Source organism: Vulpes lagopus, chromosome 5, assembly GCF_018345385.1.
Source record: "Vulpes lagopus strain Blue_001 chromosome 5, ASM1834538v1, whole genome shotgun sequence".
Lineage (NCBI taxonomy): Eukaryota > Metazoa > Chordata > Mammalia > Carnivora > Canidae > Vulpes > Vulpes lagopus.
Genome location: NC_054828.1, coordinates 36,544,662 through 36,562,490, shown reverse-complemented (window position 1 = coordinate 36,562,490; position 17,829 = coordinate 36,544,662). Strand labels below are relative to the sequence as shown.

General features: G+C 38.8%; 1 protein-coding gene across 27 annotated transcripts in view; it reads left to right on the top strand.

Annotated features, from left to right (window-relative positions):
- Window positions 1–1,277: 1,277 nt before the first annotated feature.
- NRXN1 (neurexin 1) overlaps window positions 1,278–17,829 on the top strand; it is a 1,110,010-nt gene continuing 1,093,458 nt past the window's right edge. For all 27 annotated transcript variants that reach the window (XM_041755312.1, XM_041755311.1, XM_041755321.1 and 24 more), the window contains exon 1: window positions 1,278–2,183. In XM_041755312.1, coding sequence (XP_041611246.1) covers window positions 1,412–2,183 — 772 coding nt within the window. In that variant the 5' untranslated portion in view covers window positions 1,278–1,411. The remainder of the gene's footprint in view (window positions 2,184–17,829) is intronic.

Here is a 17,829-nt window from a genome sequence, read left to right as displayed (position 1 = left end):
AGCCAGCAGCGTCCAGTTGCAGTCTGGTCTGCTTTGCCTATTGTAAAATCTGTATTAACTGAGATTTGAATAGGTTGAATTCTTTTTGTCCATGCCATCAGTACACATTACGAGCAGAAGTCCTTAAAAGGGCCTTTTTCTTCCTCCTCATATTAAAAAAAAAAAAAAATTAAACTTTCTCAGAAAAAGTAAAAGATAGCCATAAACAAATCTCTACAAAATCCTGAGAGGGTTACCTATTCACAGTTATAACAAAGTGCAAGGGTGTAATGACTTATTGTAAAAGTGCAATATTAACTATTCGGAGACATTAGGTCTTCCTTGATAGATCAAGACAAATGAGCCCCTTCTAGTTAAGGTTCACTGTGGCTTCCTAACAGCTCTAGTTACATACCTGGTTTCTGAGCTGACTAGTGATTTCTATGATACTATACATGACTTTAGAAATTAATTTTTATTTTAATTCTCTGCAGATTTTGTGGGTCCTTATAAAAAGACAAAACCAAAATGCATCACCAACACACAACCAATTGACATGCTGGCATCTTAGCTTGGCCTTGCAGAGGCAAAGAGAAAAGAAGAGGAGCTGTTGTGACATCTAACAGCTTCTGGCTATTCCACAGCTTCTGGGTTTGAACCCTACCGTTGGGGAGGGGAAAAAAAAAAAAAAAAAGAAGAAAAGAAAAGAAGTAAAACCCAGCCTGTGAGGCCATGCATAAGGAAGTCTGCGTTGGCTACAGTGGTGCAGGAAAGTCCACGATATGACCGAAGAAGCAGGCCTTTGAAGCCACTCAGGGGTTAAGCGGTGCCGTAAAGAGGCAAGGAACCCGTCACTCCCTTCCGCTTTGGGAACACCACATCTGGAGGAGAAACAACTTGGGGCTTTCGCACGTATCCAAGGATCCTGGCTCCTCGCTGGCTTCTTGTACTTCCCTGAGAAGCATTTCCTCCTCGCCAGACCCTGACTGCTTCCCTGCTGCCCGGTACCCCTGATGGTACCTGGCAGATAATAGTGTTCGAGCAGCGAAGCGGCATCTCCTGACACCACTGATGCCCTTGAACTAGGTCATCGGATTCAGATGGATGAGGGACTCCCCTTGACCGCCTGTTGACGCCTTTTCCAGAACGTTGCTTCCAAAGTGCATCCTCCCTTTGGTCTGGGAGCTCTGCTGCTGCCCTGCACCCCCGGGGTCTACGTCTTCCAGTTGGGAGGGGACTACCGGGAGACAGGGAGGGGCTGCTGGAAGAAGAAGAAGAAAAAAAGAGCTAGATACAGGAGGGCGCGTGCCTCCCGCGCCGGGCCCCCCGCCCGCCCCGCCCGCCTCCGGACCCCCGTTTCCGCATCACGGTGTCCGGGACCACGTTGACCCTGTCGGCCCCGGCGCCCCCCCGCCGCACCCCAGCCCCGAGCATGGGGACGGCGCTGCTCCAGCGCGGGGGCTGCTTTCTGCTGTGCCTCTCGCTGCTGCTGCTGGGCTGCTGGGCCGAGCTGGGCAGCGGGCTGGAGTTCCCGGGGGCCGAGGGCCAGTGGACGCGCTTCCCCAAGTGGAACGCCTGCTGCGAGAGCGAGATGAGCTTCCAGCTCAAGACGCGCAGCGCGCGCGGCCTCGTGCTCTACTTCGACGACGAGGGCTTCTGCGACTTCCTGGAGCTCATCCTGACCCGCGGCGGCCGCCTGCAGCTCAGCTTCTCCATCTTCTGCGCCGAGCCCGCCACGCTGCTGGCCGACACGCCCGTCAACGACGGCGCCTGGCACAGCGTGCGCATCCGCAGGCAGTTCCGCAACACCACGCTCTTCATCGACCGGGCCGAGGCCAAGTGGGTGGAGGTCAAGTCCAAGCGCCGGGACATGACGGTGTTCAGCGGCCTCTTCGTGGGCGGGCTGCCCCCCGAGCTGCGCGCCGCCGCGCTCAAGCTCACGCTGGCCGCCGTGAGGGAGCGCGAGCCGTTCCGGGGCTGGATCCGCGACGTCAGGGTGAACGCCTCGCAGGCCCTGCCCCTGGACAGCGGCGACGTGAAGCTGGACGACGAGCCGCCCAGCAGCGGCGGGGGCAGCCCGTGCGAGGCGGGCGACGAGGGCGAGGGCGGGGTGTGTCTCAACGGGGGCGTGTGCTCGGTCGTGGACGACCAGGCGGTGTGCGACTGCTCGAGAACCGGCTTCCGCGGCAAGGACTGCAGCCAAGGTAAGGCCCGACGCCGGACACCCCCTCCCGGGGGCGGGGGCGGGGGCGCGGGGGGGCAGGGCGAGGCAGGCCCTCGTGGGGGCGGGGGGGCGAGCCGCCAGGCGACCTCCCTGCCCTGCCTGCACCGCCCGCAGCTCCTCTCTGGCCTCCCCCACGCCCTGGGCCCGGTGTCCCCCTGGGCCACCGCTTGCCGCCCCGGGGCGAGCAGAACGCCCTCTCGTCTTCAGATTCCTCGGGCCCCTGGTCCGGCTGCTCCCCACCTTCCCTGGGCCGTGGCCCCGCCTGCACAAGCGCTGCGCTTTGCTCGCCCGCCCGCCCGCCCCAAGCCTGTGATACACCGGGCCGTTCCCCCTCGGGTGCAGACGAGCCTCCAGGTTGGGCAGCCGCGTGGTGGAGAAGGAAGGGCGGGCGAGGTTGGCTGCGCTGGAGAACCTCCACGTTTCCTCATGCGTGGGAAAGGGCACAAGGGGAACAGGGGCCCTTTTACAAGTATAAAGTCCTGCTCCTGGTTGTGGGGAAAGGAGGGTGTGTGTGTGTGTGTGTGTGTGTGTGTGTGTATGGGGTGGAGGGTGGGGGTGCGTGTGTGGGGAGGGAAGGTTTTCTGGGTAGAAGAAAAAGGGTTCTTGGAATCAGTGTTACTTTCGATGGGCATGTCCGAGTCCAGCATTTGTCAGTCTAGGAAAAATTATGTGATTTCTGGAAGTGGAAGACAGGTCAGCTAATATTTAGAGATGTTAGAGATTAAATAACCTATTTCTTAATTAGCAGATGTCTTGGGAAGATAAATGGCACAGAAATTTAGACATTGTTGTCCTAGGAAGGTTCTGTAAGCTAATAAATGGGGGGGGGGGTGGTGGTGTTGCATATGAAGGATTGCAAAAGATTTTCCGAGTACGTTTAGCTAATGAGATTTATCTGAGTTGTGGAGGCCACGTTGTAATTTTTTTGTTGTTTTAAGCACTGAAAGTGTGGAATGAAAAAAAAAAAAAAAGAAAACCATACCTAAGTTTTATTTTCTCCCCTTAATAAGTAAAATTCAGCCATTAATGTGTCTACAATGTTGCTACATGAGCATGACCAAGGAGAAATTTTGTATAAATACCGGAAAGCCTATGAACAGAAAGTGACTGATAGGAAAAAAGAGGAAACATGGATATATTTGTGGCTGAGCAGGAGAGATGTCAGGTTTTAAAGTAGACAGCTTATGGGTCAAATCAAGACAGTCACCACATGGATAAATGACATTTATGGCTGAAATTGTTTTCTAAAAGATGAATTATTAAATCTAATTTTGAAAGCTGTGAGGACAAAAGCTCTATGTGTGGCTGAATTTTATTGTATAATGTCTCTCTCTCTCTCTTTTTTTTTTTTTTTGCTGACACTGCTAAGAGGAACTAGCCCTTGTAAATCTTATTAGACTTGGCAGTTTTCTCTCATCTGACTTTTAAGAGAAATGAAGACTTGATAAAATTTGTAATTGTTTAAACAGCAAAGGGAGTTTGTTAGGAAGAAAAAAGAAAAAAGCTGGTCATCGGAAAAAAAAAAAAAGAGTTCTCTAGCCTTCATGGGTTTATAGGGAACAAAAAAAGTAAAGGGTTATTTTATTGTTGTCTGCCTTCATGAAGGTTTTTGTTTTCATTATGTTTTGGCTTAAATAAATACAGAAGACTGTGTATCCTATGGCCTATACTGCACTTCAGCTTGGCCAGTAAATTTCCATGGATTTAGTACCAGGCTTTATAGTTAGGTTTTACAAAAATAAAACAGGACATGCTTTTCCTCTCCCAAATCTAATTTAATTGCAAATCTTGAATGAAATAGCAGGTACATGTGACGATTTGCTGTATTATAATTTGAAGCTCCATATCTCTGTACTGATTAATAGAAATAGTTTTGTTTTTAATGAACATTATTTCAAGGGGGAAAATTGCTCTACGTATCCCAATGCCACTTTAAAATACAGAGCAGACAATTTAATGAAGGACACATAAGCTATAACTTCCTTCCTTAAATTAGGAAACAAATATGACACAATGACAGCTTGTTCTGTGTGGGAGGGTGTTTTAAATTAAAATTTTTATTTTCTTGTGCATTTTAAATGTAGGGATCCAGGGATCATGCATAATCAGGAACACTTAAGTGTGGAGAAAGCGTGGCAAAAGTAATACGTTGAAGAGAAGCAGAATTAAATGTTTCTGAAATGCGTTTCATTTTGCCAGTGGATAGGCTCTTTCCATAAGAGGAAGAATTTGGAATTACCAAGATACATAATTGACCAGTATAGTACCTGATGCATAAGGTAATTCAATTCAGAAAGGAAAATCCATCAGGATGGTTCTGGAGCATTGATTCGTTTTGAAAATTTGATCTGAAAACGGAGTGCAAAGATCACCACTAGTCATGAAAGGAAAACAAAAGGCTGGATTCTTTTGATTATCACAGAAATGGGAGATGGAATGATAAAGGCAGAGTCAATCTGCCCAGAAGGATTGGCTCCACTTTTATGTATTTTCTTTATTTCATGTGTGTCAAGTGACTGTTAAATAATTAATTGAGAATGGATGCCTCTCCCAACACCAATCATGTATTGATGGCCAGGGATAGATGGTTTCTATTCAGAGGAAGTATGAGCAGAGCCCTGCGTCTAGCCAGTATTCACACTGATTGCCACATTCCTTTTAAAAACTAAATTAAAAACAAATCCACATTCATCAGAGAAAATTCAGGGAAAAAATCAACAGCAAACATTAAACAAGATTCAAATTATATCTAGTTCTAACCACAATTTCTTTTTTAACTTAATAAAGCCTAATATTATTTAGTATCCTTCGTATTAAAAATATAGTAAGAACAACTAAAAGGACAACGATAATATTCTTTCTCTCTCTCTCTCGCTCTTTTTTTTTTTTTTCTGGCCCAGAATGTCTTGCAGCAACTTCTGCATCTATGGTTTTTTAGAATATTTTTATTTAATAAGTGCAGTTTCATCCTTACTCTAATTTATTCAAGCCTAGCAGGATTTATTTATTTATTTATTTATTTATTTATTTATTTATTTATTTATGTAGTGATGGAAAAAGAACACCAGAAAGGTTATGTGCATGACCAGATTAGTGGCAGAGCCCACATACAAGTGCAGGCACTCTTATTCTAGAGCCCTGTATTATCTTCTCTGCTGAATAAGATTTCCATTTTACCAGGATTGATATTTTTTCATGTTCAGGCATTATTCAAGAGAAAAAAATAAGTATAAATGGCTGATGGGACAGAACTAACTTATCTATCACTTATGTTCTTTGACCCTGAAAGTGAGCCTCAGAACTCTGCTATCCAAGAATGTCATCTTTCCTGAATGATGGATGCTTTGGGGGTACAGAGCTTTTTCAGTGAATCATACTCCTCTAAGTGCCCCAGGACCATTATCACTGAATATGTTTCTACCTAAGAAGACTAATAGTTTCTTAGCAGCTTAAAAGAATTAGTGAATTCCATGCCTGTCCAGCTTAAAAATAATAAAAGGCTGATCAATGAGAAGTGAGGTTACACTTTTTAAAATGATTTCCAGGTTTCATGCATTTTAGGATCATTTATATTAAAATTTCATATTAGACTCTTGAGGGTCACTTTTATTTACTTTTCCTATTTAAGTGGCCATAAACAGATAAACCTTGCAATGGCTTATTACTAAATATTACTAAACATGGTAGTGTGATAGATATCACTTAATAAAGCCCGTACTTTCTAGGACTTTACTAATGTGACCAGATAGACAACCATATTCACTTAGTCATTTCTGTGTTCCACAAATATTGATTGAATGCTTTGTATGTGTCTGAATAGCAGGCTCAGGTAATAAAATGGTGAGTGAACTCCCAAGTAGTTCCTACCTCGCTAGCCCTTGCATTACATTGTGGAGACACAGTTATTTAAAAAATAAGTAAAAGGAAACTTAAAATGGTGGTATGTATTTTGGAGGACAGATACATGGTACTGTGAGAATTTTAAAAAGTGTGAACTAATTTAATCAAAGAAGGTTTCCCTGAGGATTGATTGATGTTTAAAATCTGAGAGATGAGAAGGAATTAACTATGTAAACATAGAGGAGAAATACTGGGTACAAAAGCCTGGTATAGAAGTTGGTGTGGCATATTCATGCAACTGAGAGAGGGCCCTTGAGTTTGGAGCTCTTAGCAGACTGGCGTCAGGTCTTTCAGGGCCTTCTAGACCATATCACAGATTTGAATCTTATGGTAAAAGTGATGGAAAAAATAATGGTAGGAGTTAGTTTGGAAGGTGGAGAGGAGGGTGCCATTATCAAATTTATATTTCAAAAATGTCACTCTGGCCATAGTTTAGAGAACAATTAATGGGGGGATGGAGAAAAAGAGAAAACCTTGTTTTCTGTTTGCCAGTCAACAAAATATGTTTAAGCACCCATTGACAGCTGTAGACTGAACTAGAAGAACATAGGAAAAAACAAGATTCTGTCTTTAAGGAGCTTAGAATCATTGTGAGTTTGGTTATATATAGAAATCTAAGGCCTTTTTTTGTTCGGAACACTTGGTTCTATCTGTAAAAGTATCAGAATCCTTTCTGTGGATTATCATGTGGTTTCCTCAGATAAACCCACCAAATCTATAGGCTTCTGGAGCCCATTGGCAATGTCATACCATATTGTATCTCCTCCCCCCCAAGAACCTTACTCAATATGCCTTTCTTGCGACAGTATATATTAGCTGATTGATTCTAGGCTTTCAATATTTTAGCTGCTGCAATAAAGAAAAATACTACTTGGATACCTAATTTTTAAATTCATTTTATTTGAGGATTTTTGTTATTATTAAGAAAACCTTTAATACAAAAGCATTTATAAAAACTGTCACTCTCCATTATAAACTCACTTGTCTCAATCCTATATTTAAATAGTGATGTATACTGTATAGATATAGATAACTGATGGACCTGTCCTGTTTACGATTTGTCTTTGAGGCTTTCCTATAAGTTAAAGTTATTTACATGTATCTGCAGAGAAGCAAGGTAATATATTTGAGCTTTAAAAGCTTAAGGAAGATAGTTATCGCAAGTGGATTATATTTTAGCATATATATAAATATAAATATATATATATACGTATATATGCTAGTAAAATAAAGTTCTAGTTTTGGATACCATTAAATAAAATTTAAAAAATAACTCCTGAAAGGACTGACACTGTATAATATGTATCCTATTTTTAGCTGTATTATGAGAACCAGCACCCTAAGCTACACTGTTTCCTGTAAAACAGTCATTGGCCACATTTTATATCCCTTTCTCAATAAACATTTGGTAGCCACACTGTGTGCACGGTTAACTCCTATAAATGTTCATTGAAAATTAGCTATCGTACTTAGGTTTTGTTTTATTCTGGATATATAAAGATATGTCTAGTGATAAAAAACTACTACTGAAGTTTCTTCGCAAACTGACTTTCAAGAAGTGCACATGTGTATTTGACGTAATTCAGAGTAAATCATTTTTGAATTCTTAAAGTTTTGAGTTGGTTGTACAAAACAGTATTATGCAACCTCATAAGCTTTTGTCCTTGTGTACTTCTGTATGACTTTAGGCTCGGTCCCTTTTCTCTTACTTGAAACACAGGAACTGTAAATTTCTTGGTCTTTGCTAAATAGTAGGTCTTAAAATGTCCCAATTAGGTTTTGGAAAAAAAGTATTTTTGGTTAGTTGTGTTAGAGCTATTCTGAAATTGCATAACTTTTTGCTGTTTTTTTTTTTTCTCTTAAGCATAGATTTCATGTGTTTCTACTTGAATATGGGAATGGGTGCAGTGCTCTCTCAAATTGTCTTCTTGCCATGTTATTTACACAATGTGTGCAAACAGAATGTGGCGTAGTGTCTGAACTACGAAATTCCAGATGTGGCATTACCTCTAAATCACTGTTAGAAGTAGAATAAGGTCACTAATGTTCTTTATTTCAATTTTCAAGATTGTAAATCAAGTAACATATAATCAGACAACTAACACATTGTGAACTTCTGCTAACCTATTTCAGAGTGTGCATAGTTAATAGATGTAAACTCTGAGAGAAATGTGAACATTTGAAAGAAATATCTAAAGGCAGCAGGGTAGATGGCTCTAAATATTGTAAATGTTAATCGTGAAAATATTAAAGCCATTTCTATAAATCTGTGTTGGGATCAGTTTAGATGAAGTTTAGATCATTTATGCCCAATAGTATGTATAAGAGTTTTCTTATTATCCATTGATACGTTGGTGCAGACAAGCAGAGTAAAGAAGACATTGGCCCCTTGTTCCTTCTGTGTAAAACCTGAACAAATAAATAATTTAAGGCAGCAGCTAAATGAATGCATATTATATGATTCTATTTATATGAAGCTCAAAATAGACACAACTATTCTATGATGATACAGTTCGGAATTGGGGTTACCTTTTAGTGGTATTGACTAGAAGAGGGCACAGTGGAATCTTTTACAAGATCTAGGTGATGTTTATATTGGGTATATATATTTGTAAAGATTCACTGAACTATACACTTAAGATTTATATACACAAAGTATTTACACATAAGATATATATCCCTAAGTACCTACACATATGATACTTTAATATATACTCTAACTCGGTTTAAAAAAATCCTTCAAATTATAAAAGAATGATGCCCAATGAATACATGTAGTGTGTATATATTCATACCCTAAATACATATGAAAATGCACTTTATGAAGGGATTCTTAATGGGAATCCATATTTTAAAATGGTAGCCAAAAGACTTAAATATTTGTAACATTCCAGAAAGCAAATATATGTATATATGAATAAATTTAAGGGTAGGGAGAGTATCCTGTTTTAAACACTAAGACACTTTTTAACTTGTTTCCAATTTCCTATGCCTTTTATAATAGAGATAACACATAGATAAAACTTTCATCTATTGAACTAAAGTTCTACCAACACATTAAAGCATGTAAGTTTTCCAATTAGGACGATTCAACTACTGGAATTTTAAGTTATTGAATGATGAGTATGTTGTAAAGCTCAATAAATATTTGAATGAGTGTTTATATATTGGAAAAAATTACCAGTCCAAACATAAACTCTCTAAATATTCTCTAAATCTACAAATATACATGATTTTTTCCCCCCAAAAAATATAAGGCATAAAATTATTTCAAAAGGGGCAGCCTAGGTGGCTCAGCGGTTTAGTGCCGCCTTGGGCCCAGGGCCTGATCCTGGAGACCTGGGATCGAGTCCCACGTCGGGTTCCTTGCATGGAGCCTGCTTCTCCCTCTGCCTGTGTCTCTATCTCTCTCTCTCTCTCTCCTCTCTGTGTATTCTCATGAATAAATAAAATCTTAAAAAAATTATTTCAAAAGATGGATTAGATGCCACTCCTTTCTCGATGCCATAAGCACCTTTTGTGTCTGAATACAATTTGAAATTATTCTGCTTAGGATCATGAGAGTTATTATAATTAGTGTTTACTGAGTAAAAAGCATTTTATGGTTTGCTTTGTCCATACCATTGGACGGTTTGAAATTATTCTGTTTAGGATCATAAGAGTTATTATAATTACTAGTGTTTACTGAGGAAAAAGCATTTTATGGTGTGCTTTGTCCATACCATTGGACAGTTTGAAATTATTCTGTTTAGGATCATAAGAGTTATTATAATTATTAGTGTTTACTGAGTAAAAACCATTGTATGGTTTATTTGTTATTGCTACAACATCCTACTTGGTAGGTTTTATAAAATTCCCATTTTACAGAAGAGAAAATTGTGGATTAGAAAAGCTGACTTGCCAAAAGTACCATAGCTCAATGGTAGAGCTAAAAATCTGAACCCAGGTGTGTCCATTGCCCCAGCAGGCAACTCTGTCCATTATATGACATAGCCTGTGTGTTTCACTTAATGAACAGCTAGTGGATGCTGGGAATTTGTTCTTGCGTTGTCAGCTTGCTGCTGATATGAACGGCTGACTTATAATAAAGCCTTCAGAATTGAAGATTGTGGCAGCAGACCCTTAAATTTAGTGCCATTTCCTAATGTCATGATAATAAAGAAACAAAATAGCTTGTCAGAATTTGTCACACTTTGTTTCTATAACACTTACTTATTTGCTGCTTTTGTTGACCTTCTATTAATATTATGCTTAATGGGTTGATTTTTACTTTAATGTAACTAGATGTAAAGCCCCAGTATATTATGTATAAAGAACTACAATTAATTCTTTGTCTTTTGGATGAAAATACTTAGTTTTCACAAAACAGGCAGCACAAAATTTACATCCATTTCAGAGTCTGGAGATAACATTAGTGAAATCATCAAAGTTCTTGGTGATTTAGCACAGGTAAAAAGATCTATCTCCATCACATAAGTAGATACTTAGACTTGCTGAGTTAGAACATGGTTCTGCTGAAGGTATAGATGATGGTACTCTGGGCAGTTAATTGAAATTAGATAATGAGAAGGTAGTGTTTCTTGTTGGATAAGCTTGGCTTCCCAACACATTGCCTAAAATTGAATTCAGGAGCAGGGCTTAGAGTTAGAAAGATGTATTCCCTGCGCTATTTCCGGTATATATGAGAAACTATTATTGGAAAGAAGTGGGAGGAGAACAAGTCTGAGATGGCAAGCCAAAGTGCTGACCTGGACTCTTGTCTAGTAACTTGTGCTCAAAGCTGTCTGGACTGTAATTAGAAATATACTGACGCCACATTACAGGAGTGAGTGCTACTTCAAATAGCACTTTCTTAGGTTGGTTCCCAGGAGGGATCCGATGGTCCAAAAGTTAAAGGAGGGGCTGCCCAGAAGAAGAGTTCCTTCACAAGCACCCTCACATCAGGAAGGGCTTTCTCTGTTTAATCATAGACATAACGAATTCTGTGGATGACATTCCACAACAGAAGACAACACTGATCACAGTACAGGAGCTGCTGTGGTGGGTGATCTAACAGTACCAGGCCTTGTATGTGGAACCAGCTAAACTTAAGTGTAACTCAGACATTGCTTGATTCAGCAGAATGAACTACCCCAGTCCAGCAAAGGCAAGGAAATTAAAGACTCATGTTTTTCTTCTAGGTAATAAAGTCTCTCTATAATTAAGCGTGCCTAGACTTTCCTTAGGGAAATGGCTGGCATGGTAGCATAAAACTATAGCTGCCATATGGAAGATACTACTTTTCAGCTTAAACTCTTTATCTGAATGCAGCACTGATTTTTTTTTTGAGGGGGGGGCAAATAATGTGATTATTTAAAATTATTACATGTGAAGCTTAGGGACCAAATGTTTAATTTATACAATTGAAAACATTGTAAAAATAGGAAGTAATATATTGCACTCCATGATCAAAATGCCCAAGTAAATGTTTACTGCAATACTTTTCTGAACCCCTATTTTAAAAATTGAATAAAAAAAATGAGTCTATTTCCTGTGACATAGAGTACTAAGATATTTAAAATGATGATATATATACTATTCACATATAAGTGATTAAGTTTGTGTGTATGTATGTAAACAGAAATATACACAAAAATATGACATATATATGATGATGCTATATAATGTAAGCAGAGAAGGATTTTTTAAAGCCTTAGAAATCATGTTAAAATAAAATATTTACACATATATTGGTTAAACATGTCACTAAAATATGTCTTTATTATTTAAAATAGTCTATGTAATATATATTTTTTCCTACACAAGACCTTAGAAGCCTAAAATGTCTATACTTATAGTAAGACAAATGACTCTCTGTAATAAGGCATGGGATTAGAGATTTTGGAGTTTCTACAAAGTACCATTTTCATATTATTGATTGACAACATCCCAACTATTCCTGGGGGTTATATGAAAATCTAACTATATTAAGTCTTGCTCTAAGATTGTTCTGACAGTTACTAAGAGTAATTTGCTTTGATGGAAACTTAGCTATTATTATTATCAAATAATAATATTATTTAACTATTTGTTGGAATAAGCCACAATTAGGTTCAAATACATAGAAAAAATTAGGCTAATATTAATAATGACATTTTAAAACTTCTATCCATAAGAAAACTAGGGGGTTGAATTTATTTAATGAGCTCCCAATGAGTACGAAATAAGCCAAGACCACCACAGGGATATTCTGAAAGAGCCTTTTTAAAAGTAGAAAATAGCCTACAAATCTCTTTTACCACAGTAGTTAGAGAATCTATAAGAATTTTCATTTTTAATACTTAAAGGAGTCATGTGTAAGTTTCAGAACATGCCTTACTGGTCAATTTCTATCATTTTATGAGAATTTTTGGATTCACACATCCTTATTTTTTTCTCCCACTGGCCTCTTAAAGCTTTGTTTAGATGAGAATGGTAGAATTAAAATAATATGGCTTTTCTGTTTCTATCACAATTTATATTTTTTGGCTTCAAGTTACGCTTAAAATTGTTTTTTATTGCTGCTGCTTTTTTTTTTTTCACTTGAATTTCATCCTTTGTTTACCCTTCTACACTCTCATTGATTTCCTTCATAAAAACACAGGCAGAGGGAGAGCTTCAGGAATTAGAGTAATTCTTCATCTGGGAATGGCATTCCTCTATGACTGTTAGCTGAGAGCTGTGCGCTTTCCCAGAGGTCATTAGAAATAAAGAATGATGGGCACCTCCCCTTCCCTTAGACCCAAGATGTTATCCATCCTGGACAAAGTCCTTGTTTGTATGACACAGAAAATGCTGTGTTTCATCCTAAATAGAGGCAATAAAGATTTGAATTGGAGCCAAATATACAATCCTGGAGTGTCTTCCTCCCACAAGGGATGGAGGATGGAAGGATGATGAGGCCTTAGGGAAGCTGTGGAGCTTAGGATGTATAATAATTGAGAAAATGAGACCAAAGACTGAAAAAGGAACAGGAGATAGGAGAAAAGAAGATGATTGGGGGAGAAAATGAGTGCTAGAGAAGGAGGTAAATTAGAGAGAGAGAACGTGCGTGCGAGAGAGAGAGAGAGAGAGAGAAGAGAGAGAGAGAGAGAGAGGGAACGCAGAATTTGAAACAACCAGAATACTGAGAACTGGCAAATTAAAATAAGAAAAACCACACATCTGGTCAGTGGAGGAGGGGACTAGAACATGAATTTCTTGACTTCTAGCCTCGAGGTTGAGCTGGAGAGCTAGGAAGAAGACAAGGACCAATACATTATTGTCTAAAATTTAATCACGTGAAATATAATCAGTCTTTAGCTCTAGGTTCTGGCAGTATGTTGTTGGACTTTGTCCTACTAACAACAGCAACAGCAATATCAAAATCTTGCATAATCCATACCCTGTGCCAGGCACTATTTTAAGCTTCTTATATATAGTAATTCATTTGATCTTCCCAAAACTCTATGAAGTAGGTACGATCTTCCCCAATTTACAGCTGAGAAAACTGAGGCATGGAGAGATTTTTAAAAAATACTTACTCAATTCATACCCTAGGAAATTGCAAAGCTGGCATTCATACCAAGGCTATGTGACCTACTGAGGACTTCCCCTGAACTTATAATTCCTTCTTTTTTTAATAATAACAACTGAATGTATATCCTCCACACACTCTTTCACATGAGGGAATCTGCCCGGTATTTAAACGATGCCTGTATAAACTAAAGCATTTTCATTTCCTCTCCCTCTCAGTATTCCATCTAAGTGTTTAATAACTTTTCCTGGGCAGAATTTCTTCTTTAAATTTAATGAAAATCCTTTCTCTGCTGACATAAATTAATTTCTTCTTGTTATGTCCTCAGTGGAAATAAAATTCATGTAGTCAATATCCCCTTGAATTATCTTTATCTGCTTAAGAGAAGGACTGCTGTCTTCACTGAGCTAAAAATGTTTCAGATCCCCCTTCTGTGAAACTGATCTGACGCTCAGCCTCCTCTCCCTAATAGCCACCTGCTTTATTTATGTTACTCACTATCACCTCGACTCACTAATGCTCTCCCAAGACTGAGTTCCCTGAGTTCCCCAGACCTAGAGCAACCCTCTCCTCCGATCACCACATGCTGCACTTCCCATGACTCCCTAACCTTTCCTTTCACTTCTGTCTGACTTGCTAATTTCCCATTATATCTTGAAAATATCAAGATAAATATATCTTGGGCAGAAGCTTTCTAAAATCCTTAGTAGGTGGTTGTTACTTGGCAGTTTAAAAGAAAAAAAAAAAACTGTCTGCTACTAGTGTCTGTATATCAGGCAGTCTAGAATTGTAGGAAGGAAAAAGTCTTGATAGCATTGCATTTGTAAGCAGGAAAAGTAGGCCAGAAAAATATGAGCTGACAAACAGAAAAAAGAATTTGGACTAAGGAAAACTGGCAGCAGTAGTAGTCTGGCCCATAGAGGACTAAACAGTGGAAATGGATTTGCACAAGAGTATGTTGATTTAGGCCTAAGGAAAGAGAAAACAGCATTTGCTTGTAATTCTAGTATAAATGTGAGAACAGGCTAGCAGGCGTGGTGGGTGAATCTCTATTCCTGGAGATCCTTAACAATAGCTTAGATATATAACTGCCAGTTTTAAATTGCTTAGGATTTCGCTTTTTCTGGTCTGAGGCCTAGACTAAATGACCTTCATAATACATTTTCAGCTCTTAGTTGTATAAATAATCAGACTTTTTGGGAAGCATTTAATGTGCAAATCTCTCAAGTATGAGATGGAAATATCCTAAAACAACCCCCTCCCCACAAAAGCCCCCAAATTATCCACTGGCAAAAAAAAACAAAAAGCACATAAACAGAAAAAAAAACTGCTTTAAAAGTATCTGAAGTTATAATTCACAGATGCATTTGGATAAATTATGGCATCAATTGCCACAGAGCCTTTAGTTCCTGAATCACCTCCCAGTTGTCTTAACTTGCTGTTGCTGCACATACGTGTCCCAGGAATATACTCTAGGCAGGCTCTTTGCCCACATGCTGTGTTTGCCCTAAGCCAGCTACTCTTGTTGTCCTCTTTACATAGTGGATTGCCCCAGTTTCATGTTTCCTTGAACATGTCTCAGCTCAAGTTACCGCTGATGCCTGTGTCTCAACTCACACTTCCTCTTGTTCCTTGTGCCTTCTCTAGGGTTTCCTCCCCAAGCTGAACCTACCCCCACCAGGTGGCCATGCCAAGTTCGGCAGCATAGCCATGTGATATCCCTCTGGTATCGATCCTTTCAGATTCTGTGTTAATTGGTCTTTCTCTGGGAAACATAGCTTTGAAGTGAAAGGGGTTTTGGCACTGGTGTGAATTCTTCCTGGAGAAGAATGGGATGAGAAGGCTGAAAAATAGTTTTTTTATTTAAAAACAAAATAAAACCAAAACAATCACAACATTAGAAAACACTTATTTATGGATGCTCTGTAATGTGCGTGGTTTCTCAATAGAACGAGTTACACAAACTGGAAATCTAGTCTTATCTTTGAGCCCTGTTTTTTAGCCCATTTATAAACCAATTCATAATTCCCAAACCCATACTAAGAAGCTGTCATATTTATGATGAGACCTTAGTACTTATGTAGTTGTTCACCAGTGTTATCAAATGCTCTTGAAGCCAAAATTTGGAAGTACGAATGAAAATGTTGAAACCTAATTATAGAAATAAAATATTCAGGTATCAAAAATATGAATAAAACTTACTGTTATTCACAGTGTATGAAGACCTATAATAAGTTAGTTGTAAAAATGAGCCTTACTTTTTGAAAAAATCCACGTATAGTGGTATGCCTATGAAGAGTCACAAACATATGGATCCTTTTAAAAATTACATTTAATGGATTCATTTCAAATTTTTAATTCAGTTACCATGATTTCAAATTACTCTAATCACTGGATTTTTCCATATCCAAAGAAAATAGTGTGAAAATATCCAAAGAAAATATCTAATAGTCATTAGATAGTTATAGAGGATAGGTAGAAAAAGTATCAGATTAACAAATACTTGTTATGGCATAAACTGAACACAAGGAAAGTCAGGAAACTTGAAACTTGTTATTTTATCTTTTGGTGAAATACTATATTTTGGTCAACCTCTGGTCTAAGAATTGAAAGGGAAGGAAGTTACTTTCTAGTGGAGTAGGCTGGTAGATAAACATGCCTGATTGCGTAATTTGTCACATAAATGCAATAAATGCTATCACAGATGTGAGCAGATTTTGTCATGTGCTTTCAGTGACCAAGTCCACTTGGTTCTACTGATACACTATTTCAGGGTCCCTGTTCACCCATCAGGATTGTTGTTATAATCTTTACCACTTTTCCTAATCTCAAGCAGTGTTCCTCATTTCCCCAGCCAAAGCCATCCCTCTCTACTACTAGGATGATCCTTTAAAAATAGTATTTCTCCTTTAGCTTAAGGATTAAGGAGAAGAAAGCACAAATTCTTAAGAATGACAATGAAGCAGTTTTCAAACTCTGTGTCTGATCCCCTTTTCTCCCAACAGAAACCTTGTGATCTAAGCCAACATTATTTGCATTATGAATAATTACTGAATTTACATGTAATGGGGACCAAAAGCCTTCTGTCCACCCTGAAGTGACAATTCCACTTATCACTTATGACTCATCTAAGGGATCTTTCTGAAATTCTCCATGACGTTTTCCCTGGCTGTCCCGCAGAGCAAATGTTGGCTTTGTGTAGATCTTTGTTCATATAGTATTGCATTCAACATATTTTTTTATTATGGTTATTTAACACCCCACAATATTTCTTCATGTGATTCTAAGTCCCCAGGGGAGCATTTATATGCCTATTTATTCTTGTATTTATTATATAAGTAAGAGCTAGTGGACTAATCCATAGTAGGGGCTCAAAAAATGTTAGTAAATTTAATTAAGTTCAAGATTTTAAGAAGACAATAAAGATAATGATCAGAGAAAACAAATAAGCAGTTCTTTAAAGGAGAGCTACAGAAAGCCAATACATACAAGAAAAGAGGTTTGATCTCAATAGGTAAAGCAAAATAAATTAAAATGAGGTTATTATTTCTTGCTTAGCTGATTAAATTAAGAAGTGTGGGGGCAGCCCCGGTGGCTCAGCAGTTTGGTGCCGCCTTCAGCCCAGAGCGCGATCCTGGAGGCCTGGGATCGAGTCCCATGCCAGGCTCCCTGCACGGAGCCTCCTTCTCCCTCTGCCTGTCTCTCTCTCTCTCTCTCTCTCTCTCTCTCTCTCACGAATAAATAAATTAAAAAAAAAAGAAGAAGAAGAAGTGTGATTGAACACAGTATTGACAGAGATGTGGCAATTACACATATTCTCTTATGCTCTTGCACATCTTTGGTTGGAGTGTGAGTTACTGCAACTGTTTTTAGGGACAATTTAACAGTAGCTATGACAGTTTTAAACATGTGTATCCTTTAACATGGCAGTTCCCTTTCTAGGAAAAATTTTTAACAGAAATGCCTGAACAAGTCTCACAAATGTATTAGTGCTGATACACATTGTAACTGTCTGTAATGGTGAAAACAAATAAATGGAATCAACTCAACTATTAATTAACATTTAATTAGCTAACTAAACCATGGTAGACCCATGCAGAATGACTCACAACACAACAAAAATGAGATATAGCTATATAAACTATATATGTTAAAATATATTGTTAAAATGTTAACAATGTTAAAATATATT